Consider the following 26,035-nt stretch of genomic DNA (forward strand, 5'->3'; position numbering starts at 1 on the left):
TAAAATTAAAAGTGATGGTGCAGTTTTGAGAATCTCAGTATAGGCTACATAATGTCCAAGAAGTAAACAATAGTATGGAATTTACCCTGTTAAAATTAAAAGTGATAGTGCAGTTTTGTGAATCTCAGTATAGGCTACATAATGTCCAAGAAGTAAACTCTTATATGGAATTTACCCTGTTAAAATTAAAAGTGATGGTGCAGTTTTGTGAATCTCAGTATAGGCTACATAATGTCCAAGAAGTAAACTCTAATATGGAATTTACCCTGTTAAAATGAAAAGTGGTGGTGCAGTTTTGAGAATCTCAGTATAGGCTACATAATGTCCAAGAAGTAAACACTAATATGGAATTTACCCTGTTAAAATTAAAAGTGATGCAGTTTTGTGAATCTCAGTATAGGCTACATAATGTCCAAGAAGTAAACACTAATATGGAATTTACCCTGTTAAAATTAAAAGTGATGGTGCAGTTTTGTGAATCTCAGTATAGGCTACATAATGTCCAAGAAGTAAACTCTAATATGGAATTTATCCTATTAAAATGAAAAGTGGTGGTGCAGTTTTGTGAATCTCAGTATAGGCTACATAATGTCCAAGAAGTAAACTCTAATATGGAATTTACCCTGTTAAAATGTAAAGTGGTGGTGCGCTTTTGTGATTCTCTGTATAGCCTACTAAATATCAAAGAAGTAAACTCTAATATGAAATTTATCCCGTTAAAATGAAAATTTAAATGAAAGCTGACAGAAATTTCTTAATTTATTCAAATGGTAGGTTAAATGACCGAAAGTCCTGAAGCAACTAAATCTTTAGTAAAACAAAGAATAAAATGTGGTCATAGAGAAGCTTTTGAAAGGAACAGATTTTTTACTTCTCCTTCATCTTATCTCTGAGGTAAAGCTAAACATACACCAATGTTCCAGGAAGTATATATGAGACCTCTCTTTAAAGGTAGATAGAGAAGGCTTACCAGTATTTATTTTCTTGTGCCTGTAATCCTACAGTATAAAGAAAATTTAGCCAATGTATAGCATAGAATTTTAAACAAACCTTTCCATAATATTTGACCTTGGCGGAACCATACATCCTGCAAAAGGTTTTGGCTTTTCATAAATGGCTTCAACTGTCTTTGCTTGAGAATCTTTTACTTCACAAACACTTGTTGCAGTGTTATCTAAAATTACAAAAATAAAATGGTGTTAAAATAAACAAACACAGGTGTGTATGTTACTTTATCAAAACTTTTTCTTCTGTCCTTTTGACAAAAATAATGGCATCACTCATTTCCGTTTTTCTTTTCCTTTTTAAATTGTTATATTTTTAGACAGCACAGTTCTTCACAAATAGGGAAAATAAATCTATTGTCTCTTTTTCATGTACAACTGATTTATTCCTTTATGTGTTTTCCTTTTGCTTTGTAAACAAAGCTGTGTTCTAATTTGCACCTTCAAAATACCTTTATTGCCTAATAAGTAATAATATTTTTTATATACAAAGGAAAAAAAATATATTGCTTATACTCAGTCATTCAAAGGGTGCAAGTGAGGATTATACTCCTTACTACAGGTGATTCAGTCATTCAAAGGGTGCAAGTGAGGACTATATTCCTTACTACAGGTGATTCAGTCATTCAAAGAGTGCAAGTGAGGATTATACTCCTTACTACAGGTGATTCAGTCATTCAAAGGGTGCAAGTGAGAACTATACTCCTTACTACAGGTGATTCAGTCTTTCAAAGAGTGCAAGTGAGGATTATACTCCTTACTACAGGTGATTCAGTCATTCAAAGCAAGTGAGGATCATAATCCTTACTACAGGTGATTCAGTCATTCAAAGGGTGCAAGTGAGGATTATACTCCTTACTACAGGTGATTCAGTCATTCAAAGGGTGCAAGTGAGGACTATATTCCTTACTACATGTGATTCAGTCATTCAAAGGGTGCAAGTGAGGACTATACTCCTTACTACCGGTGATTCAGTCATTTAAAGGGTACAAGTGAGGACTATACTCCTTACTACAGGTGATTCAGTCATTCAAAGGGTGCAAGTGAGTACTATACTCCTTACTACAGGTAATTCAGTCATTCAAAGGGTGCAAGTGAGATCTATACTCCTTACTACAGGTGATTCAGTCATTCAAAGGGTGCAAGTGAGGACTATATTCCTTACTACAGGTGATTCAGTCATTCAAAGAGTGCAAGTGAGGATTATACTCCTTACTACAGGTGATTCAGTCATTCAAAGGGTGCAAGTGAGAACTATACTCCTTACTACAGGTGATTCAGTCTTTCAAAGAGTGCAAGTGAGGATTATACTCCTTACTACAGGTGATTCAGTCATTCAAAGCAAGTGAGGATCATAATCCTTACTACAGGTGATTCAGTCATTCAAAGGGTGCAAGTGAGGATTATACTCCTTACTACAGGTGATTCAGTCATTCAAAGGGTGCAAGTGAGGACTATATTCCTTACTACATGTGATTCAGTCATTCAAAGGGTGCAAGTGAGGACTATACTCCTTACTACCGGTGATTCAGTCATTTAAAGGGTACAAGTGAGGACTATACTCCTTACTACAGGTGATTCAGTCATTCAAAGGGTGCAAGTGAGTACTATACTCCTTACTACAGGTGATTCAGTCATTCAAAGGGTGCAAGTGAGATCTATACTCCTTACTACAGGTGATTCAGTCATTCAAAGCAAGTGAGGATCATAATCCTTACTACAGGTGATTCAGTCATTCAAAGGGTGCAAGTGAGGATTATACTCCTTACTACAGGTGATTCAGTCATTCAAAGGGTGCAAGTGAGGACTATATTCCTTACTACATGTGATTCAGTCATTCAAAGGGTGCAAGTGAGGACTATACTCCTTACTACCGGTGATTCAGTCATTTAAAGGGTACAAGTGAGGACTATACTCCTTACTACAGGTGATTCAGTCATTCAAAGGGTGCAAGTGAGTACTATACTCCTTACTACAGGTGATTCAGTCATTCAAAGCAAGTGAAGATAATAATCCTTACTACAGGTGATTCAGTCATTCAAAGGGTGCAAGTGAGGACTATACGGCTTACTACAGGTGATTCAGTCATTCACTGGGTGCAAGTGAGGACTATACTCCTTACTACAGGTGATTCAGTCATTCAAAGGGTGCAAGAGAGAACTATACTCCTTACTACAGGTGATTCAGTCATTCAAAGGGTGCAAGTGAAAACTATACTCCTTACTACAGGTGATTCAGTCATTCAAAGGGTGCAAGTTGTCACGGAATAGAAGTTCCTTCATTATGTAAGTTCCAAATGGAAACAATATTCTGGAATATTATTTCCACTGGAATAAATATTACAGTAAATGTTCCTAACAGAATAAATGGTATAGAATATTTGTTCTGACAGGAACAGATATTATGACATTGTTTATAACAAAGTTTCCAGTGGAACTTCTGTTAGGCGGAACAAATATACGTTGACATCAGTCAGGATTATTATCCTTACTACAGGTGATTCAGTCATTCAAAGGGTGCAAGCGAGGATTATACTCCTTACTACAGGTGATTCAGGATTAGATACCATGCTACAGGTCAAATTCAGAGTTACAAGAAACCAATTTTTATGTAAGAATTCAAAACTTTCCTATAATAAACTGTTATCACAGAGATATGTCTCGCCTTTTTGTAATTTTGATAATGCAAATATTGAAATTAAAATAGCAATACTTTAACATGTAAGTTATGCAAATATTCAAAGTCGATGAACCATGACTGAAGGTACATAGCTAAACAATCTCCATGAAATGAGGTGTGCCAATGCTAATACAACTGCATACCAAATACCATTGACTTATTATAAGTCGTTCCCTTTAAACAAACCTAAACACTAACATTAACTTGTAAACTATGTAAAAGTTTCAAAGTCAATGAACTATGATCAGAGGTGGGACTATATAATCTCCATGGAAACAATAATTGCAAATGCCAATAAATTTGCATACCAAATATCATTGACTTAACATTAGCAGTTCATCTTAAACTGATCTAATCACAAACTAATACATGTAAACTAAGCAAAAGTTTCAAAGTAAATAGACCATGACTGAGGGTGTGGGGCCAAATATTCTCCATGGAAATGAGATGTGCTAATGCTTATACAACTGAACACCAATTAACCTTGGCCTACCACGAATGGTTCCCCTTGAGCTGACCTAATCACAAACTAATACATGTTAACTTAGCAAAATTTTCAAAGTCTATAGACCATGACTAAGGGGGCGGAGCCAAATAATCTCTATGGAAATGAGATATGCCAATGCTTATACAACTGCATACCAAATATCATTGACCTACCACTAGTGGTTCCCCATAAATTGACCTAATCACAAACTAATACATGTAAACTATGAAAAGTTTCAAAGTCAATAGACTTTGACTGAGGGGGAGGGGCCAAATAATCTCCATGGTAATGAGATGTGCCAATGCTAATTCAACTGCATACCAAATATCATTGACCTACCGCTAGTGGTTCACCATGAACTAGACCTAATCACAAACTAATACATTGTTGACGCCGCCGCCGCCGCCGGAAACAGCATACCTATGTCTCGCTTTTTGACTCCGTCAAGGCTAGACAAAAATAAGGAATTTCTATGCAAATAAATCAGCAATACCTGGACCAACATGGAGTGTGATTTGATTCCCTTTATCTAATTCTGCAAATGATGTAACAGCCCCATATCTCAGTTTTACCCATTCCAGAAGCTTCTCTCTTTTCTCTGGTAATTGGCCAACTCTCCTGACAATCCTGCGACTATTACCTTTCACAAGTTTAACACTAGAGTATCCTGGAATCTGTGAAAACAAAAAAATCAGAAATTACCTCACGAAAAAGATGTCATCATGCAGACAATAATGCAATATAAGGACAAAAAAAATACTTAAGCCACAGCATTACATAAAGGACGAAAAATATGGACTAATCCAACACTGATTGCATAAATGACCATATGGAAATTGAGAGTGGCAGGTCTATTTATCATTTTAACCGTAATAGGGTTCGTAAATTGTGATCTTTTTATGTAAGGGATCAAAACCAGCAGGTTCAAGTGTCCTGCATTTTCTTGGGATATCTGATATTATGACCCAGCAGGGTCAAGTGTCCTGCATTTTCTTGTGATATCTGATATTATGACCCAGCAGTTAACATATTAGACCTACTGCAATTTTTCAGAATTCTAGCTATGTGAGTTCCCTTGTATTATGTTATAATGAGTACAATACCAAGGCCCATCTAACACTGTTTGTTAAGTGTACATTAGAAATATAATAAAATGCTTCGCTGGGGCGCAGCTTGATACGACCGCAGAGGTCGAACCCTGAACAGTTGGGGCAAGTATGGACACAACATTCAAGCTTGATACAGCTCTGAATTTGGATTGTTATTAAATATTTGACACAGCATAGGTTTCTGACACAGAAAGAATGTGGTCTAAGAACTTGAATTTTTTTAATTTACCTATTATGGTCCAATGTCCAAAATCAAAATACATGGTTAGATTCAGCATATCAAAGAACCCCATATATTCAATTTTTGTTAAAATCAAACAAAGTTTAATTTTGGACCCCAACTTGGACAAACTTGAAAACTGGGCCCATAATCAAAAATCTAAACACATGTTTAGATTCAGCATATCAAAGAACCCCAAGAATTCAATTTTTGCTAAAATCAAACTAAGTTTAATTTTGGACCCTTTGGACCTTATGTAGACCAATTTAAAAAACGGGACTTAAAATTAAAAATCTAAATACACGGTTAGATTTGGAATATCAAAGAACCCCAATAATTCAATTTTTGATGAAATCAAACAAAGTTTAATTTTGGACCCTTTTGACCTCAATATGAACCAATTTGATTGCGGGGCCCACAAATAAAAAATCTAAATTCATGGTTAGATTCAGCATATCAAAGAACCCCATATATTCAATTTTTGTTGAAATCAAAAAAAGTATAATTTTGGACCCCAACTTGGACCAACTTGAAAACTGGGCCCATAATCAAAAATCTAAACACATGTTTAGATTCAGCATATCAAAGAACCCCAAGAATTCAATTTTTGTTAAAATCAAACTAAGTTTAATTTTGGACCCTTTGGACCTCAATGAAGACCAATTTAAAAAATGGGACCCAAATTAAAAATCTAAAAACACGGTTAGATTTGGCATATCAAAGAACCCCAATAATTCAATTTTCGATGAAATCAAACAAAGTTTAATTTTGGACCCTTTTGACCTCAATATGAACCAATTTGATAGAGGGGCCTACAAATAAAAAATCTAAATACATGGTTAGATTCAGCATATCAAAGAACCTCATATATTCAATTTTTGTTGAAATCAAACAAAGTTTAATTTTGGACCCCAATTTGGACCAACTTGAAAACTGGGCCCATAATCAAAAATCTAAATACATGTTTAGATTCAGCATATCAAAGAACCCCATATATTCAATTTTTGTTGAAATCAAACAAAGTTTAAATACTGGACCCTATCTTGGACCAACTTGAAAACTGGGCCCATAATCAAAAATCTAAACACATGTTTAGATTCAGCAAATCAAAGAACCCCAAGAATTCAATTTTTGTTAAAATCAAACTAAGTTTAATTTGGACCCTTTGGACCTCAATGTAGACCAATTTAAAAAACAGGACCCAAAATTAAAAACCTAAATACACGGTTAGATTTGGAATATCAAAGAACCCCAATAATTCAATTTTAGATGAAATCAAACAAAGTTTAATTTTGGACCCTTTTGACCTCAATATGAACCAATTAGATAACGGGGTCCACAAATAAAAAATCTAAATACATGGTTAGATTCAGCATATCAAAGAACCCCATATATTCAATTTTTGTTGAAATCAAACAAAGTTTAATTTTGGACCCCAATTTGGACCAACTTGAAAACTGGGCCAAAAATCAAAAATCTAAATACATGTTTAGATTCAGCATATCAAAGAACCTCATATATTCAATTTTTGCTAAAATCAAACAAAGTTTAATTTTGGCCCCTTTGGACATTAATGTAGACCAATTTGAAAACTGGACCCAAAATTAAAAATCCAAATACACTGTTAGATTCGGCATAACAAATAAATAAATGTGAACAAAGATTTTACAAATCTAATGCGCCATACTGTGCAATTAAAGATTACTTCTTGAAATTTTTCAATATTTGAAATTTGAAAAAAAAATAACATTTGAAGAATAATTCTTTTTAATTTCTGAAATCTGAAATGAGAAAAAATTGGCCCCCCACAATTTCTTTTTATCCCACCCCCCCCCCCCCCTTTTTCCCCAAAAAAAATTCTTTCCCTCAAGATATGGTCATAATCTCAATTCAAATTTCCAATGGAGTTGGCAACCATAATTACCCATTTAAATTTACCATAGTGCTAACTTAATCTATTTTATAATAGAATTAATAAAAATATAGTGTCAAATCTTTCATATGGATTTTTTTGTAAAAAAAAAAGATGAAAACATTTGCAGATATTTTTACTGGTCTTCCTTTATAAATATGCATTTCTTTAAACATAATTTAAAAGCAGTGTAAGGGAAGTAACCAAAACGTTGTATTTGGATTACCTCCCTTACACTGTTTTAGATTATCTTTATTGTTCATTAACCATTACTTTATACATAATTTAAAAGCAGTGTAAGGGAGATAATTTCAATGATGTATTTGATTTATCTCCCTTACACTGCTTTAAATTATGTTTTGTACTAAAGTATTTGTCCATTAACCAGGACAACCTTGTTTTTCCCCCTTTTTTGCCCCTAATTCCTAAACGGTTTGAGCCATAACCCCCCAAAGCAAATCCTAACCATCCCTTTGTGGTATGGAAACTTGTAGTATAATTTCAGAGAGATCCATACACCGTTCCACAGTTATTGTCTGGAAACTAGAAAATGCTCATTTTTGGCCCCTTTTTGGCCCCTAATTCCTTAACTGTTGGTACCATAACCCCCAAAATCAATCCCAACCTTCCTTTTGTGGTATTTAACCTTATGGTCAAATTTCAAAAAGATCCATTCACTTAAACTAAAGTTAGAGTGCGAAAACCAATATGTATTCGGACGACGACGCCGGACGACGCCGGACGACGACGACGACGCTGGACGACGACGACGACGACGACGACGACGCCAACGTCATACCAATATACGACCACAAAATTTTTTTGCGGTCGTATAAAAATAGCTCTTGAAACCTCATAATTGACTATTGTCAGCAAATGAAAGACAGATTTTTACAACTGAAAACATGACAGCAAAAGAAATTTTGTAAATGTTCATAACATTTATAATACAAATATCATCAAAATATCAGAATTTATGGCAAAAATAATAAAACAGGTGTGACTTTTATTACGTAATAAGTGATAAAATTTTAAAGCTTAATAGCTTCAAATAGCTTGCAAGCTATAAAACTTTTTTACTGAGACTATTAAATAGAATATCAAGGAACAAACTACACTTAAATCGTAACCCATGACATAAAATTATGCAAAAACATGTTCAGGGGTAATACTATACACTACTGATCTCTGCAGGAGTTTTTGGTTCTAAACTTTTGAACTGATTAACAAAGAAATTATGAAGCTTAGTTCCTTTTCTGACAAAGTAATGTACAATGAATTCCCCATACAATCCTAAATTAATGAGATATTGCATCACAATTTAACCCCTGAAAAAATTGACTTCAAAATTTAAAAGTGATTGTTGCTTGACGTCAGAGAGTTGGTTATTTGGAGGCAGATCTGGGGGTCATTCAGAGACAAAGTTCAGCTAAATACCAAAAGCGTAAATATGTCTATCAAAAAAATAAAGAGATAAGGACCTTATAAGGTCAATGGACATCAAGGCTATTCCAATGAATGTAAGGATATATGTCTCACCAAATTCAAGTGTTCTTATCTAGCATGTTACTCAGACATAAACTATTCAGTAAAACATAACTAAACAACTGATCACAGATGACTATGCTTGCAGAAAAACTCTTTAACAGTAAATGACATAACCACATTTTAAATTGAATGTGACCTGTATTTAATGTTTTATAACAATGTGTTAAAATGTAAAAAGATTGGTTTAAATGGTACTTTCATTATCACCTGGAAACCAAAAACAAAAAATCAAAATGTTAAGGTCAATAAGGGAAATAACTCTTTAATGCAAATGTTCATAACAAGACAATCATACTTCTTATGTTTCTATAGATGTGCAATCAGTCATGCACAGGAAAGAATATACCTGAACAAGGAAACAGACAGCACTGAACTTAATTAAGGCAAGCATGATGCCTGAAAACTCATCCACAGTCTAAAAATGAAGATCATGTCAGCCACCAATAGTTTGTAATTTGTGAAGATTTTCATTTCATACAAGTATTTTGGGATATTTTTCATTGCTTGGATTTGTGCCTGCCACCCATGTTGTTAAAAGTTTTGAAATCTAAATTATCTCATTAGTGATCAGGAGAATCCTTGAAAAGAGTTATCTATCATTTGGTTTCCATTTTCCGTGAGTTAGCACAAGGTTAAACTCATAATTAATAAAAAGCTGATTCTCCAAGTTCCAGATTGATTAAATATCATGCTAAACAAATCTCATTGATTAACAAGAATTTGTCAGTTCATCACTTTCAAGTGATGGATTCAAAACTCTTAAAATGCTTGACTCGTGAAAGAAATTTGTAACATGCCCGTCAATCTCTTACTAACTAACATATGTGTTTTATACGTCCTAATTAGTTTGCAACTGTGAACATAACAATTATGTAAATATTAAAGGTCTTCTATTCCAAAAAGTCCTGCCTTTATTGTATGTTAGGTTAGGACAAATCTCTGTCTTATTTTTGACAGCTGAATCAGAAATCAATTGCACTTTGTCCCACATTGTTGTTATTTTTGTCTCTCTTTTTTCTCTTTTATTGTTTTTTTAGGGGGGAGAGAAGAATATAATTGGAACTAGCATTATCACTGATTCTTTGATAACCTTTTTCGCTGTATCAAACTTGAGTGATGGATGAGGTGGTGTTAAATATAACATGCATATCAGGAATAGAACATAAAAAACATGTTGATATGATATTTATATTAACCCTGATTTGTACTACACCAACATGATCAACGAGATTTCAAATATATTAGTTCACAAACTATCTGTCAGCAGGAAGACATGTCAACCTACTTGGACACATTATTCCAACTCTGAGTCGACCAGTCTTTACCCTTTCTCCAAAATGTCAAATACTTAGAAAAGAAGCAGCCAATACAAATTTCCAAGTCTTTGGTTTTACATAACAAAGGATTGAGCCCAATACCTTACACATTACAGGTAAGCAAGCTATCACAAGACCAGAGGTATTATTTCAAACTTTAAACAAATAAATGGGAAATGTGTCCATGGGACACAGATGATGCCCCCACTTGCATATTACGTTATAAAGAGACATAACTCAAGTAATGTAAAAGTGACGCTACCCAAATTTGTACTTGATCTGTGTTTTGTGGTAATAAGCATTGTGTATAAGTTTCATAACATTTGGTTGAGGCAAACTTAAGTGAGAGAACAGAAACAAAAATTCAGCAATTTTTCCATTTGTAAAGGGGCATAACTCTAGAACGGTAAATGTGACGCCAACAAAATTCAAACTTGATCTGTGCTTTGTGGTAATTAGCATTGTGCATAAGTTTCATAACATTTGGTTGCGGCAAACTAAAGTAAGAGAACAGAAACGAATATTTTAGCAATTTTTCCATTTGTAAAGGGCATAACTCTAGAACGGAATAAGGGACACCACCAAAATTTAAAATTGATCTGTGTTTAGTGGTAATAAGCATTGTGTCTAAGTTTCATAACATTTGGTTGAGACAAACTAAAGTAAGAGAAAGGAAAGGAAAAATTCAGCAAATTTTTCCATTTGTAAAGGGGCATAACTCTAGAACGGTTAAAGTGACGCCACCAAAATTCAAACTTGATCTGTGTTTTGTGGTAATAAGCATTGTGTATAAGTTTTAGAACATTTGGTTGAGGCAAACTAAAGTTAGGGAATGGAAACCAATTTTGGGATGTAAGTACATACAGACGGACAAGAGTAAAACTTAATGCCCCCTCCGATACGGCAGGGGGTAAAAAATGAGCTGTCAAATTGACAGCAAACCAGGGTTTTCAGTATTTTGAAGGCTCTTTCAGGTTTGTTTGACCTACCACCTTCTGTGCCTAATTTCCAACCTTAGTATCAAGGACCATAACTCCTGAACAGTAAAAGTGAAAATCTTCAAAATCAAACTTTAAACTCCATTTTGTTATCTGTAACATATGAAAAGATTTGATAGAATTGTCCATACCTTATTGCACGGAAATGACATCAAGTGTCATTTTCTAATCATCGACTAATCATCGAGGACAATTACTTGTATAATGAATGGTTAATATCCAACTTAACCTCAATTTTGTCATCAGTACTGGTAACAACTTATCAAAATTTAAAAAGTGTACGTTGAAGGGTTCATTTTATTGCACCAAAACTGTTGGCAGCTGCTAGCCCTCCAACACACTGTACTTCACCAAATTAATAACTTTCAGAAAACCCAGTTAAAACAAGCATTCTGAGAGTATTGCATGGCAATACATAGTCTCGTTAAAATTTCATTGGACTGGAACAAAATGCTAACTTGATCTATAACTTGACATGGTGTAAACTATATAACAAATATCAAGTCAATATCTTCAAACATGACGAAAAAAAGTGTGGAAAACTGATTATTTGAGTGAATTTTCCAAGTCCAAGGACCATAACTCTGCACAAAATTATCAGACCAGAACCATATTTGTACTTGATCTGTAACTTGTCATGATAAAACTATATACCAATTTTCAAATCAATATATTCAAGCATGACCAAAAAAAGGTGGAAAATTGATTATTAGGGTGAATTTTCTAATTCCATGGACCATAACTCTGGACAAAATCATCAGACCGGAACAAAATTCAAACTTGATCTGTAGCATGTCATGATAAAACTATATACCCAATATCAAATCAATATCTTCAGGCACAAAGAAAAAATGTGGAAAATTGATTTGCCGGACTGACGGATGGACAGACAGACAGACAGATGGACAGAGTGCAAACCTAAAGTCCCTTTTGACTTCGTCGATAGGGGACTAAAAATCATACCTCAGTACTCTTACCTTTGTTTACATACATTGTATTGATTTTGACATTTAACTTGTATAACACTAAATTCAGATATTAAAAGATGGGATAACTATTACATATCAATCAATACAGTTCACTTCAATTATTACCCGTTGGGAAGTTCTCAAACCTCTTTCCCAACTTTGTTTATTTTGGCACCTTCTGGAGGAATGAAAAAAAGTGCACTGCAAAATTCAGTTAAGTTTTTCATTTTCTAAAAGAGAAAATGTATATGAATTTAATTTATCTAGAGCATGCTATGCCTTAAATTTTCTAAGTTCAGATAGTAAGAAAGTATAGACAGTGGAATAAAACATTCATTTCCCTTTGCTTCATGTGATATGAAGATTTCTTCACACTTGAAAAGTCTTATTTCCATCGGGCTGAGCCCTCGGGAAATAAGAATTTTCTTGGGTGAACAAATCTTCATATCTCCCTCAGACACGGAAAATAAATGTATAATATTTCCAATGCTGAAAGTAATTGGAAGAAAATAAAATAACAAAATGGTTTCATTGTAGTGCATTCATCTTTAATGCTTTGAAATTAATGAAAATGATGAGCTTATATTTCCAATGTTGGATGATATTCCAGCTGTCAATGAATTATTATTAAGCAGAAAAAACACTCAAAGTTGGTTAAAACATTGTTGAAAGATTATATAATATACTCATGCTTAAGCTTTAATGATGCTTCAATATGTTCCTTTGTTTTAGACATCAATATATATGTCAAACAGTCAGATTAACCCATTTTCAAAGCAGCATTAATAGTGGAAAGCTTTTCTTTCACAAATAACATGGTCGCCTGGTTTGATTACTATTCAAGGATTGTTACCTTGTGACCAAAATGTAAACAAGAGTGCATACACTGAAATGTTTCACCTGCTTGATTAATTATTACTAAATAGTATGTTGACATCTTCTTACTTGTAATAAAGGTCTTACTAGGTGTATTAAAAAACTTGACATTAATCAAGGAACTATGAAAATGATGTCAAGGCCAGGTGAATCTTGTTAGGCCAATTAAAATTAATTGATAGATTTTCATCCCCGCCCGCCCCTCTGAAATCGTCCCGCCCCAATTTTTTTTATTTTAAAAAATTTACGATTTCCGGATTTTGTTCATTTCCGTTACCGGAAACCACCGATAATTTCGTTTCATTCATAACTTCCTGTAGCAAATTTCGGTTTTCGTATTTCTTCGAGTAATTTAACCAAAATGATTAAGTCGAAATATTCTGCTGCTCTATGATGACAGAATTATCTTCCGAGAAAAGAGATTGCTAACGAGAAGGGCATGAAATATTCGGGTTACGAGTGACAGGCGGTGTCCAAGAACGCAAATCGCGGTCAGTGATTAGAAACCTGTGGATTTTTTTATTTATACAATGACTTTGTGTCAGGAAATTTGGAATGTGAATGATATCCAAAGCACAAGAATCGTGGAACACATTGCTGCAATAAAAAACATGACTGGGACAAAGAAATTGACACAAGCACGAACTTGTGCGATCTAAGACCATATATTGAGTACAAAGAAGTCGGCCAATGTAATGCTAAGTCTTAAAACTTTTCCAGATACACAGGGTTATCTGTACTCAGAGTAAATTTTGAGGTGAATGCAGCCATTGTAGCCAAAGGGTCCACATGAACCTTAAAAGCATAAACCATAGTATTTGCAACATAGTTTTAGTTTTTATTTCACTCTGTACTCATAATACTTGTAATGGGCACTACAAAGTACTACTTAAAAAGCAAAATAAATTTGATGTAGGTAGTCTAAAAGAGAACATTTCTCCACCTTTTTGCTATTTACTAAAAATTGGTTTCTAAAGTGGAAATCACATGTAGAACAGTGGTTGCCAATCCGAAATCTTTATTAAGAATTTGAAAAATTATGTAGAATTCCTTATATATACATGATATAAGCTTAATATTACCCTTGCATATGAACAGTCTGATTGAAACCAGCCCCCAATATCTACAAAGGCAAATGGAAAGTGGGGGCTGGTTTTAATCAGACTGGCATATGAAGAACACGTCACAAAAGGGTTTCGGAGGAAATAAAAATTAAAAAATAAAATCCTCCCACCCGCCCCATTTTTTTCAAAAATTTGGATGAAAATCTACTAATTAATTTTAGTTGGCCTTATACAGCCTGAACACCTTATAATGATTTCATACACCAACTCTAGTTAATCAATTACTTATAGTAATAATGGACTGACCTATAGATGAAAATAGAATATATAAATACAAACAAGGACATAACATAAACTCTAATGATCTTTTAACCAACATATATATCATTGAACCATTAACATGAGGCCAAGACAGGTTAGCTTTGTCAGACTAACATGTTTATCTAATAATAGAGGTCGGTCATTTAAAGACGTATCAACCGTATCATATACGTTGACGTATACGCATCTGCAGATTTACCAATAAACATTATGTTATCCCGAGCTTTAATTGTATATACTTTTAATAATGCAGATGGGCAACTGATTAATTTCCAATGCTAGTATTTAATTGTGTAGCTGACTTAATTGTTGGAAAGAGGGGCGAAAGATACCAGAGGGACAGAGGGAAAACTTATAATAGTCTTAAGCTCGGGATCACATAATACTTGTTGGTATATCTGCAGATGCGTATACGTCAATGTATATGATACGGTTGATACGTTTTTAAATGACCGACCTCTAATGATTCTAAAAAAAGACCAAAAATAGTTAAATACTCAATGTAATTTAAAGTGATAATTTGACCTACTGTAAATTCAGAAATTATTGCAAGGTTTTTATTAATGTGAATAATGCGACTGGGTGAGCATCGCAATAATAAGAACTTTCATTTTGATATGTTATGCATATATCTGTATACACCTTTTCCTGAAATCGCAATAATGAATCTAGCATTTTTTTGTAACCTTGACCTTGACCTTAGACATAGTGACCTTTAAATTAATCAGGATCTTCCTCTCATCCTATGTGACCATACACCCAAGTAAGGTTTAAAAAATTTGAACTTGATCTGAGTTTTGTGGTAATAAGCATTGTGTGTAAGGCTCATAACATTTGGTTGAGGCTAACTTAAGTAGAGAACAGAAACTAAAAATTCAGCAATTTTTCTATTTGTAAACACGCATAACTCTAGAACAGTTGTGAATAAGTTTTATAACATTTGGTTGAGGCTAACTTAAGTAGAGAACAGAAACTAAAAATTCAGCATTTTTTCTATTTGTAAACACGCATAACTCTAGAACAGTTGTGAATAAGTTTTATAACATTTGGTTGAGGCTAACTTAAGTAGAGAACAGAAACTAAAAATTCAGCAATTTTTATATTTGTAAACATGCATAACTCTAGAACGGTTGTGTATAAGTTATATAACATTTGGTTGAGACAAACTAAAGTTAGCGAACAGAAACGAAAAATTCATCAATTTTTATGTTTATAAAGGGACATAACTCAAGAATTGTAAAAGTGTCGCCACCAAATTTCGTACTTAATCTGTATTATGTAGTAATAAGCATTGTGTATAAGTTTAATAACATTTGGTTGAGGCAAACTAAAGTCAGAAAACGGAAACAAAAAATTTGTACTTGATCTTAGGTTTCATAATGTTTGGTTGGGGCAAACTTAAGTTACAGAATGGAAACTAAAAATTTTGCAATCTTTCGATTTATAAAGGGGCATAACTCAATAATGGTTAAAGTGACACTACCCAAATTCAACTTGATCTGTGTTTTATCAGTGGAAGTCAAAATTAAACATTGCATTGTATAAAGCATTGATTGTAGTTGATTCAACTTTAATCATGGACAAAGGAAGATAACTCCAATTTTAATACAAAAAAATTTCTTGATATTTAGAAGAAAATAAAAATTTTGCAATTTTTCCATTTATAAAGGGGCATAACTCTAGAACAGTTAAAGTGACGCCACCAAAATTCATACTTGATTTGTGTTTTGTGGTAATAAGCATTGTGTATAAATTTCATAACATTTGGTTGAGGCAAACTTAAGTTAGAGAACGGACACTAAAGATTTTGCAATTTTTCCATTTATAAAGGATCATAACTCTAGAACGGTTAAGACGACGCCACCTAAATTCAAACTTGATCTGTATCTGTGTTTTGTGGTAATAAATATTGTGTATAAGTTTCATAACATTTGGTTGAGGCAAACTTAAGTTAGAGAACGGAAACGAAAAAATTCAGCAATTTTTCCATTTGTAAAGGAGTATAACTCTAGAAAGGTAAAAGTGATGCCACCAAAATTCAAACTTGATCTGTATTTTGTGGTAACAATCAAATTGTATAAGATTCATAACATTTGGTTGAGGCAAACTTAAGTAAGAAATTGGAAATGAAAACTTCAGCAATTTTTCCATTTGTAAAGGGGTGTAACTCTAGAACGGTAGAAGTGATTCGACCAAAATTCAAACTTGATCTGTGTTTTGTGGTAATAAGCATTGTGTATAAGTTTCATAACATTTGGTTGAGGCAAACTTAAGTAAGAGAACGGAAACCAATTTCGGGACGTTCAGATGGATGGACATGCAGAAGGACAAGGGTAAAACTTAATGTCCCCTCCGCTACATCGGGGGCATAAAAAGTGATATAAGTAGATTCAATCACAAATTTATTCATTATTTCATTAAATAAATGGGAAATGTGTCCATGGGACACAGATGATGCCCCCGCTTGCATAAAATATCTAAAGAGGGACCTAACTCAAGAACAGTAAAAGTGATGCAACCAAATTTCGACCTTGATCTGAGTTTTGTAGTAATAAGCATGGTGTATAAGTTTCATAACATTTGGTTGAGGCAAACTAAAGTAAGAGAACAGAAATGAAAAATTCAGCAATTTTTATGTTTATAAAGGGGCATAACTTCATAACTTGATCTGCGTTTTGAGGTAATAAGCATTGTGTATAAGTTTCATAACATTTGGTTGAGGCAAACTAAAGTTTGAGACGGAAACCAAAAATTTAGCAATTTTTCCATTTGTAAAGGGTCATAACTCTAGAATGGTAAAAGTGACGCAACCAAATTTCTAAACTTGATCTGTGTTTTGTGGTAATAAGCATTGTGTATAAGTTTCATAAAATTTGGTTGAGGCAAACTAAGTTAGAGAATGGAAACCAATTTTCGGACGTACGGAGAAGGGTAAAACTAAATGCCCCATCCGCTACAGCGGAGGCATAAAAATAAATGGAGAATGTGTCCATGGGACACAGATCATGCCCTCGCTTGCATATAATGTTATAAAGAGGCATAACTCGAGAACGGGAAAAGTGACACCACACAAATTTATCTGAGTTTTGTGGTAAAAAGCATTGTGTATAAGTTCATAACATTTGATTGGGGCAAACTAGAGTTTTGTGAACGGAAATGAAAAATTCAGCAATTTTTTCATATATAAAGGGCATAACTCCAGAACGGTAGAATTGATGCACCCAAACTTGATCTTTGTTTTGTGGTAAAAAGCATTGTGTACAGGTTCATAACATTTGAATGGGGCAAAAAAAGTTAGAGAACAGAAACGAAATATTCAGCAATTTTCCATATATAAAGGGGCATAACTCCAGAGTTGTAGAAGTGACGCCACCCAACTTCAAACTTCATCTTTGTTTTGTGGTAATAAACATTGTGTAATAAGATTCATAACATTTGGTTGAGGCAAACTAAAGTTAGAGAACGCAAACCAATTTTGGGACGTACGTACGTACAGACTGACAGACAAGGGTAACATTATTAATTTGATTTGATTTTGATTTTTGGTGTTTTAACGCCACTTTTATGCACCGCTTTTGGGCTATTTTGTGGCGGCCAGTTTTTATTGGTGGAGGAAGCTGGAGTGCCCGGAGAAAACCACTGACCTTCGATAGGAAAACTGACAATCCTAGTCAATTAAGATTGGAGTCGAGTGCACACTATTAATTTGATATTTGAAATATAGTTTACAAGTTACAGATCAATTTCGAATTTTGTTAGGTTCAGAGGATATTTTTGCAGAGTTATGATCCTCTGACTTCTTCAAGCATGACAGTAAAAAGTGCGGAAAACTGATTACCTGAATGAATTTTCTAAGTCCAAGGACCATAACTCTGCTCAAAATCATCAGGCCAAAACAAAATTAAAACTTGATCTGTAACTGGTCATGTTAAAACTACATACCATCCGCTGCAGCATGTAAACCTTAAGTCCCCTTTGGCTTTGTCGGTAGGGGACTAATAATAAGAGGAAATGTCACAAAAAAAACCTTTCGAATGAAAAGAAAACCATTTAACAAACAATAGGAAACCATAGTTAAATTTGTGCCATTCTAAAACCTTTTTTAATGCAATATACAATGGGTATAAATTTTTGTGGTTAATGGTACAAAAGTAATAGTTCATAATTCATGACATTCCTGCTATAAACTCAAATAAATATGTATCTATAAGATGCCTGGAGGAAGTTTGTGTATATTTAATAACAAATGTTTTTTTTTTTTCCTTTGACATTTATCATCCATTATGGCTATGTCCAGAAAAAAACAAAACAAGACTATAAACATGTTTGCATACAAAAATTTGACAAACTTTTTCTCAACAAAATAGGTAAAAAAATCTATTGTTCATTGAAGTGTGACTGTCTTAATGGCACATAATTTTCCTAAATTTCTCATTTTCATAAATACTGTCAAATTGGAAATATTTTGCAAATGATTTATTTTCTCTTATTTTACAATTTCAATAAATTCGGGATAATATTCCTTCACGTTTATTTGATCTTTAAGGTAAATCAGAATGCCGGACAAGGAAAACATGAAAATAAAACCTTGCTTACAGGTTATTACATTAAAATATAACCTCTCCAAAAATAAACCATTTTACAGTATAAGCTTTACAATACCAATAAATTAATCAATGACTGTGTCATTGTCTGCACTCAACTGTATAGTACATGTATTAACTAGTCATTATTTGCATCTAAGATGACCTGATTATGATTTTGTTTCATTTTTCTTACCAACATGACATGACCAGAACTTGACTTCACCCTATGCTAAAAGCTTCATATTTTTACTCATTTTGGCACTTGGTTTAATTCACATAAACTTTCCACTAAATGAATGGCAAGGCTTTAATAGTTTGATATCTCTCATGTTTTGCAGATAATAACATCTTTTAAGTAGCAAAAGTTTCAAATGCAGACATTCTGAACATTATCAAAGAACATCCAGGGTGGTCGTTTTCCGTAATCATCCCACTTGACAGATTGTTTCTACTGTAATTATCTCCCTTTTCAAATTGCTTAGTCTATCAATCATCTATAAGCGCTCAAGTTTTCTCTTAACTTCACAATTTTTTATCCATTATTAAATTTTGTTTGTATGTTTGATTCTTTTATAAATACATTTAATTAAAGGTAAAGCATCATAATAGTTCTTGTAATTTAAGAGTTAAGGCAATAGGTATCCTTTTACAATTATCAGGTCTACTTTAATTTTTGACAAATATAACAATAAAACTTTTGACAGTGTATTTTTTTCTTTCAATGTAACACCCTTCAATTTAATTCCTGTAAACATTGGTCCTATAGGTAATTATTTCCTTTGAGCAGATGCACTGCAAAACCTCTATTTTGATGTCCCATCTTTAATTGAGTGGAATGAAATCTTTGCACTTGAACTACTTCAAATATTTTCTGAGGGCATTTGTAGTAAAGTACCCTTTATAAATAATATGATGGGATTGGCCTGCAACATAGCTTACAAAGACACAAAGGAGCCACACTGAAAGTTACCAAGGTCAATTACTTTATCAAGACCATCATATTTTACAACTTAATGTGTACTGTTTTCATAGAAAGTTGCTTAACTATTAAGGCTGATTAAATCAGTAATCAAGGAAGATTCGATTCTTACAATTTATATCATATAACTTTAATTCAAATACCAGCTAAATCTTTGCTAAGAGGGCTGACAAAACAGGAGAAAACAGTTTTCATGAAATTTATTTATTCCCATAGTAATACGGACAGTTACTAAAAATAAGGAAAGATGTGTTATGAGTTAGGCAACCATAAAAATCTACCAGAAAGCAACCAACGAGAATGTGAACAACTTTAAGGCACTGTACAGTCTTCAACAATGAGCAAAACCCATATTGTATAGTAAGCTATGATAAATTGCTTTGCCGAGCACAGCTGGATAAGACCGCAGAAGTCCAACCCTGAACAGTTGGGGCAAAAATGGACACAATATTCGCGTTTGGTTAGAATTGGTTATATGATTAGAATTTATCTTAAAATTTTTGCTTTTGTGCAATACACTATGCTGTTGCAAATTGACCCCCTCCCCCACAATTTTTTTTAACCCCCCCCCCCCCCCCCCCCAAAAAAAAAAAAATCTTTCCCTCAAGATATGGTCATAATCTCAATTCAAATTTCCAATGGAGTTTGCAACCATAATAACCCATTTAAGTACATCATAAAAGTCTTAAAACAGAAAATGACATACATAATCATGGCTAAAATTAATATTCCTTAATCAGCATGTTTAAAAGTAATTTCTAAAAATAAATTGACAGCTAATCACCTCAAGACAATACAACATTTCTTTATACAAAATTTAAAAGCAGTGTAAGGGAGGTAATCCAAACATAACATTGTACTTTTGTCCATTAACCAGGAAACCCTTGTTTTCCCCCTTTTTTGCCCCTTATTCCTAAACGGTTTGAGCCATAACCCCCCCAAAGCCAATCCTAACCATCCCTTTGTGGTATGGAAACTTGTGGTCTCATTTCAGAGAGATCCATACACCTTTCCACAAGTTATTGCCCTGAAACTAGAAAAATGCTTATTTCGGCCCCTTTTTGGCCCCTAATTCCTAAACTGTTAGGACCATAACCCCCAAAAATCAATCTCAACCTTCCTTTTGTGGTTATAAACCTTGTGTTTAATTTTCATAGATTTCTATTTACATATACTAAAGTTATTGTCTGGAAACCAAATGTCTTCAGACGACGACGCGATACCAATATACAACCGCAAAAAAAGCTTTGGCATGACAAAATATGAAACGATTCAAAGGTGAAAACTAACACTTGCATCATTTTTCTTATTTTTGTTATTCTCTGTAAAATACATGTAACACCTAATATATCCATATAGCCAGAAGCAAACACTTAAATAAGAGAGAGAAAAAACACATTAATTTGTTTGTCAAGGCGATAGGTTGTTGTTAGGTCGTGTTGGCTTAATTACAAAAAAACTATGTCTACCATTCTGTGAACTGTTTAATTGTTTAACAACCATAAATATCATTTTCACACATAATGCAGGGCTTTTAACAACAGAACATAAACAACTGAAGAGTTGGAAGGATAAAATCCACTAAAGTCAAAACTTGAAGAGGTCGTTTAGCAAAAAAAGTATCACCTCTCTATAACAGGAGGATACATATCCTACAGGGTGGTATATAGACAGATGTAAAACTTCCTGTGCCGAATTAATTCAAATCAATTTTAATACTTAATGGTAACAAAGCATGCAATATGATCATAATTTAATTCTATAAAATATAAGTTGGTTTTTAAAAACATGACAACTGCTCATTCATAATCCAGTGCATTAAAATGCCACAATATACACATACTGAGCAGCTTAAAGGTTCCACATTCTCTTTGTGCCTGTCCAAAAATGAGCACATGGAACCCTCTTTTTTATTCTATTTTTATTAAAGTTTTCTTCTTTTTTAAAATAGAAAAATGAACTTTTTCCAGATCACTTTCATCAGAGGGAAACTACTCACTCCTGATGGTCAAGGTGGCTGGGTTATTCACTTGTTAATTGTTCTTATCAAACTTCCCTTACAGAAGGAAGTGATAAAAAAACTTGGGGCTCACTAATACGCACCTTTAACTATACATAATATCAAACTAAGACTTCCCTTACAGGAGGAAAACGATAAAAATAAATGTGAATAGTGTCCACATGTGGACACAGATGATGCCCCCACTTGCATATCATATAGTTATAAAGGGACATAACTGAAGAACGGTAAAAGTGTCGCTACCCAAATTTGAACTTGATCTGAGTTTTGTGGTAATAAGCATTGTGTGTAAGTCTCATAACATTTGGTTGAGGCTAACTAAAGTAGAGAACAGAAACTAAAAATTCAGCAATTTTTCTATTTGTAAACAGGCATAACTCTAGAACGGTTGTGTATAAGTTTTATAACATTTGGTTGAGACAAACTAAAGTTAGAGAACGGAAACAAAAAAATTGTACATTATCTTAGTTTTGAGGTTATGAATATTGTGTATAGGTTTCATAATGTTTGGTTGGGGCAAACTTAAGTTACAGAATGGAAACTAAAAATTTTGCAATCTTTCGATTTATAAAGGGGCATAACTCAATAATGGTTAAAGTGACTCTACCCAAATTCAACTTGATCTGTGTTTTATCAGTGGAGGGCAAAATTAAACATTGCATTGTATAAAGCATTGATTGTAGTTGATTCAACTATAATCATGGACAAAGGAAGATAACTCCAATTTTAAAAATTACTTGAATAATGACATTGATATTTTTAGAAATTATATTTAGTTAAGACAAACTCAAGTTAGAGAACGGAAATGAAAAATTCAGCATTTTTTTTCATTTGTAAAGGGGCATAACCCTAGAACGGTAATCAAAGTGCTTGTAAGCACTGAATGGTAAAGATTGTTTTAATTTATCAGTAGGAAGTAAAATTGAATATTGCATTGTATAAAGCATTGGTTGTAGTTGATTCAACTACCATTATGCACAAAGAAAGATAACTCCAATTTTCAAAGAAGACTTCAAAATATTTTTAGAAATAAAGGGTAAAAATTGCTTTAATTTATCAGGTGAAGGCAAAATTAAACATTGCATTGTATAAAGCATTGATTGTAGTTGAATCAACTATAAGCATGGACAAAGGAAGATAACTCCAATTTTAAAAATGACTTGATATTTAGAAAAAAAAAAAAAAAATTAAACAATTTTTCCATTTGTAAAGGGCATAACTCTAGAACAGTAAAAGTGACGGCACCAAAATTCAAACTTGATCTGTATATTGTGGTAATAAGCATTGTGTATAAGTTTCATAACATTTGGTTGAGACAAACTAAAGTTAGAGAACAGAAACCAACTTTGGGACGTACGGACGTACAGATGGACAAGGGTACCACTACGGCAGGGGCATAAAAATCTTGGGGCTCACTAATACACATATCTAACTTTACATAATATCAAACTTAAACTTCCCTTACAGGAGGAAAAGGATAAAAAAAACGTGGGGCTCACTAATACACATCTCTAACTATAAATGATGTCAAACTTAAACTTCCCTTACTGGAGGAAAAGGATAAAAAAAAACTTGGGGCTCACTAATACACATCTCTAACTATACATAATATCAAACTAAGACTTTCCTTACAGGAGGAAAAGGATAAAAAAAAAAATTGGGGCTCACTAATACACATCTCTAACTATACATAATATCAACTAAAACTTCCCTTACAGGAGGAAAAGGATAAAAAAAACTTGGGGCTCACTAATACACATCTCTAACTATACATAATATCAAGCTTAAACTTCCCTTACATAAGGAAGAAGATCTACCCTTTTCATGTTTTGAATAGCAATAAAATGCTCCGCTGGGCGCAGCTTGATACGACCACAGAGGTCGAACCCTGAACAGTTGGGGCAAGTATGGACACTACATTCAAGCTTGATACAGCACTGAATTTGGATTGTTATTAAATATTTGACACAGCATAGGTTTCTGACACAGATGAATGTGGTCTAAGAACTTAAAATTTTTTAATGTACCTATTCAAACCATATCATTATTATTTGCTTATATATATAAATCAGAAATAACCAATTTAAAAAGGAAAAAAAGGAAAAAAAAATCCCTCCCCCAAATGTTTTGAACACCCTTGTGATTCATCACCCCCAAACTCAATCCCAGCCTTCCCTTTGTGGTATGGTACCTTGCAGTACAATTTAAGAGAGATCCATACACTTGAAACACAAGTTTTTGTCTGGAAACTAGAAAAATGCTTGTTTTTAGGCCCCTTTTTGGCCCCAAATTCCTAAACGTTTAGGGCAATTACCCCCAAACTCAAACCCAGCTTTCCCATTGTGATATAGAACCTTGTAGTACAATTTCATAAAGATCCATACACTAACTATTAAGTTATTGTCCTGAAACTAGAAAAATGCTTGTTTTTTGCCCCTTTTTTGCCCCTAATTCCTAAAATTTTGAGGGAATTACCCCCAAAATCAATCCCAGCCTTCCCTTTGTGGTATGGTACGTTGCAGTACAATTTCAGAGAGACCCATACACTTGAACACAAGATATTGTCTGGAAACTAGAAAAATGCTTATTTTTGGCCCCTTTTTCCTAAACGTTTTGGGCATTTACCCCCAAACTCAATTCCAGCTTTCCCTTTGTGATATGGAACCTTGTAGTACAATTTCAGAAAGATCCATACACTTACACACAAGTTATTGTCATGAAACTAGAAAAATGCTTGTTTTTGGCCCCTTTTTTTGGCCCCAAATTCCTAAAATTTTGAGGCAATTATCCCCAAAATCAATCCCAGCATTCCCTTTGTGATATGGAACCTTGTGGTACAATGTCAGAGAGATCCATACACTAACACACAAGTTATGTCTGGAAGTTACAAAAATGCTTATTTTTGGCCCCTTATTCCTTAACTGTTGGTACCATAACCCCCAAAATCAATCCCAACCTTCCTTTTGTGGTATTGAACCTTATGGTAAAATTTCATAGAGATCCATTCACTTAAACTAAAGTTAGAGTGCGAAAACCAATGTGTCTTCGGACGACGACGCCAATGTCATACTTTATCTACTTTTTACAAACCAACACTGATTTTTTTCTTTCATTATGTGATCATCAAGGAGAGCATTTATCATATTGAAGTCCAATCTAAAGAAGCACATAAAAAGTTTATGTTGTGGTCCTTTAGATTGTTAAGGGTGGTATTTAGATAGATCCTACTCAGAAATATTCAAATGTCCTATGCATTTAACAGTCATTTACTATATCATGCATCAATAAAATGATTAAAAGATGTGCCTGACATAGCTATAAGATTGTTAGGGGTGGTATTTAGATAGATCCTACTCAGAAATATTCAAATGTCCTATGCATTTAACAGTCATTTACTATATCATGCATCAATAAAATGATTAAAAGATGTGCCTGACATAACTATAAGATCATTACTTTTGATAAAAACAACCAGAATTTGGACAAGCCTAAAGTTATAGTACCTATACATGTATTAGTACTGCATTACTATAGCTACATGACACATTTACAAATCCCTGAATTTTCAGCATTCTTGGCAAAGAACAAACTTGGGAGGTTCTTTATAAACAGAACAATTGTCTTAATGTCACTCTTATCATTACAACTTATTAAGCAGTGCCAAAAAAAATATATTTTACAAGTAATACAGTAATAATAGTATACGATATAAGCAGGTTAACAGGAATTACCATAATATTAGGCAGAACAAGACCACATGACTACCAACAACTGACTCCTCTAAATGACAGATTACTATAATATTAGGCAGAACAAGACCACAAGACTACTAACAACTGATTCCTCTAAAAGACAGATTACTATAATATTAGGCAGAACAAGACCACATGACTACCAACAACTGACTCCTCTAAATGACAGATTACTATAATATTAGGCAGAACAAGA

At 33.5% G+C, this 26,035-nt stretch overlaps 1 protein-coding gene across 2 annotated transcripts in view; it reads right to left on the minus strand.

The window, feature by feature from the left end:
• Window positions 1-26,035, minus strand: part of LOC127730825 (transforming growth factor beta receptor type 3-like) — an 87,105-nt gene that overhangs the window by 32,556 nt on the left and 28,514 nt on the right. For both annotated transcript variants that reach the window (XR_007995315.1, XM_052239424.1), the window contains exons 5-6: window positions 4,664-4,844; window positions 1,051-1,174 (exon numbers count right to left, since the gene is read on the minus strand). Coding sequence is in view for 1 of the 2 variants with exons in the window: in XM_052239424.1 (XP_052095384.1) it covers window positions 1,051-1,174; window positions 4,664-4,844 (305 nt within the window). In the remaining variant the exon portion in view is untranslated. The remainder of the gene's footprint in view (window positions 1-1,050; window positions 1,175-4,663; window positions 4,845-26,035) is intronic.

This window comes from Mytilus californianus, unplaced genomic scaffold (genome assembly GCF_021869535.1).
Source record: "Mytilus californianus isolate M0D057914Y unplaced genomic scaffold, xbMytCali1.0.p SCAF_2, whole genome shotgun sequence".
Classification (NCBI taxonomy): Eukaryota; Metazoa; Mollusca; class Bivalvia; order Mytilida; family Mytilidae; genus Mytilus; species Mytilus californianus.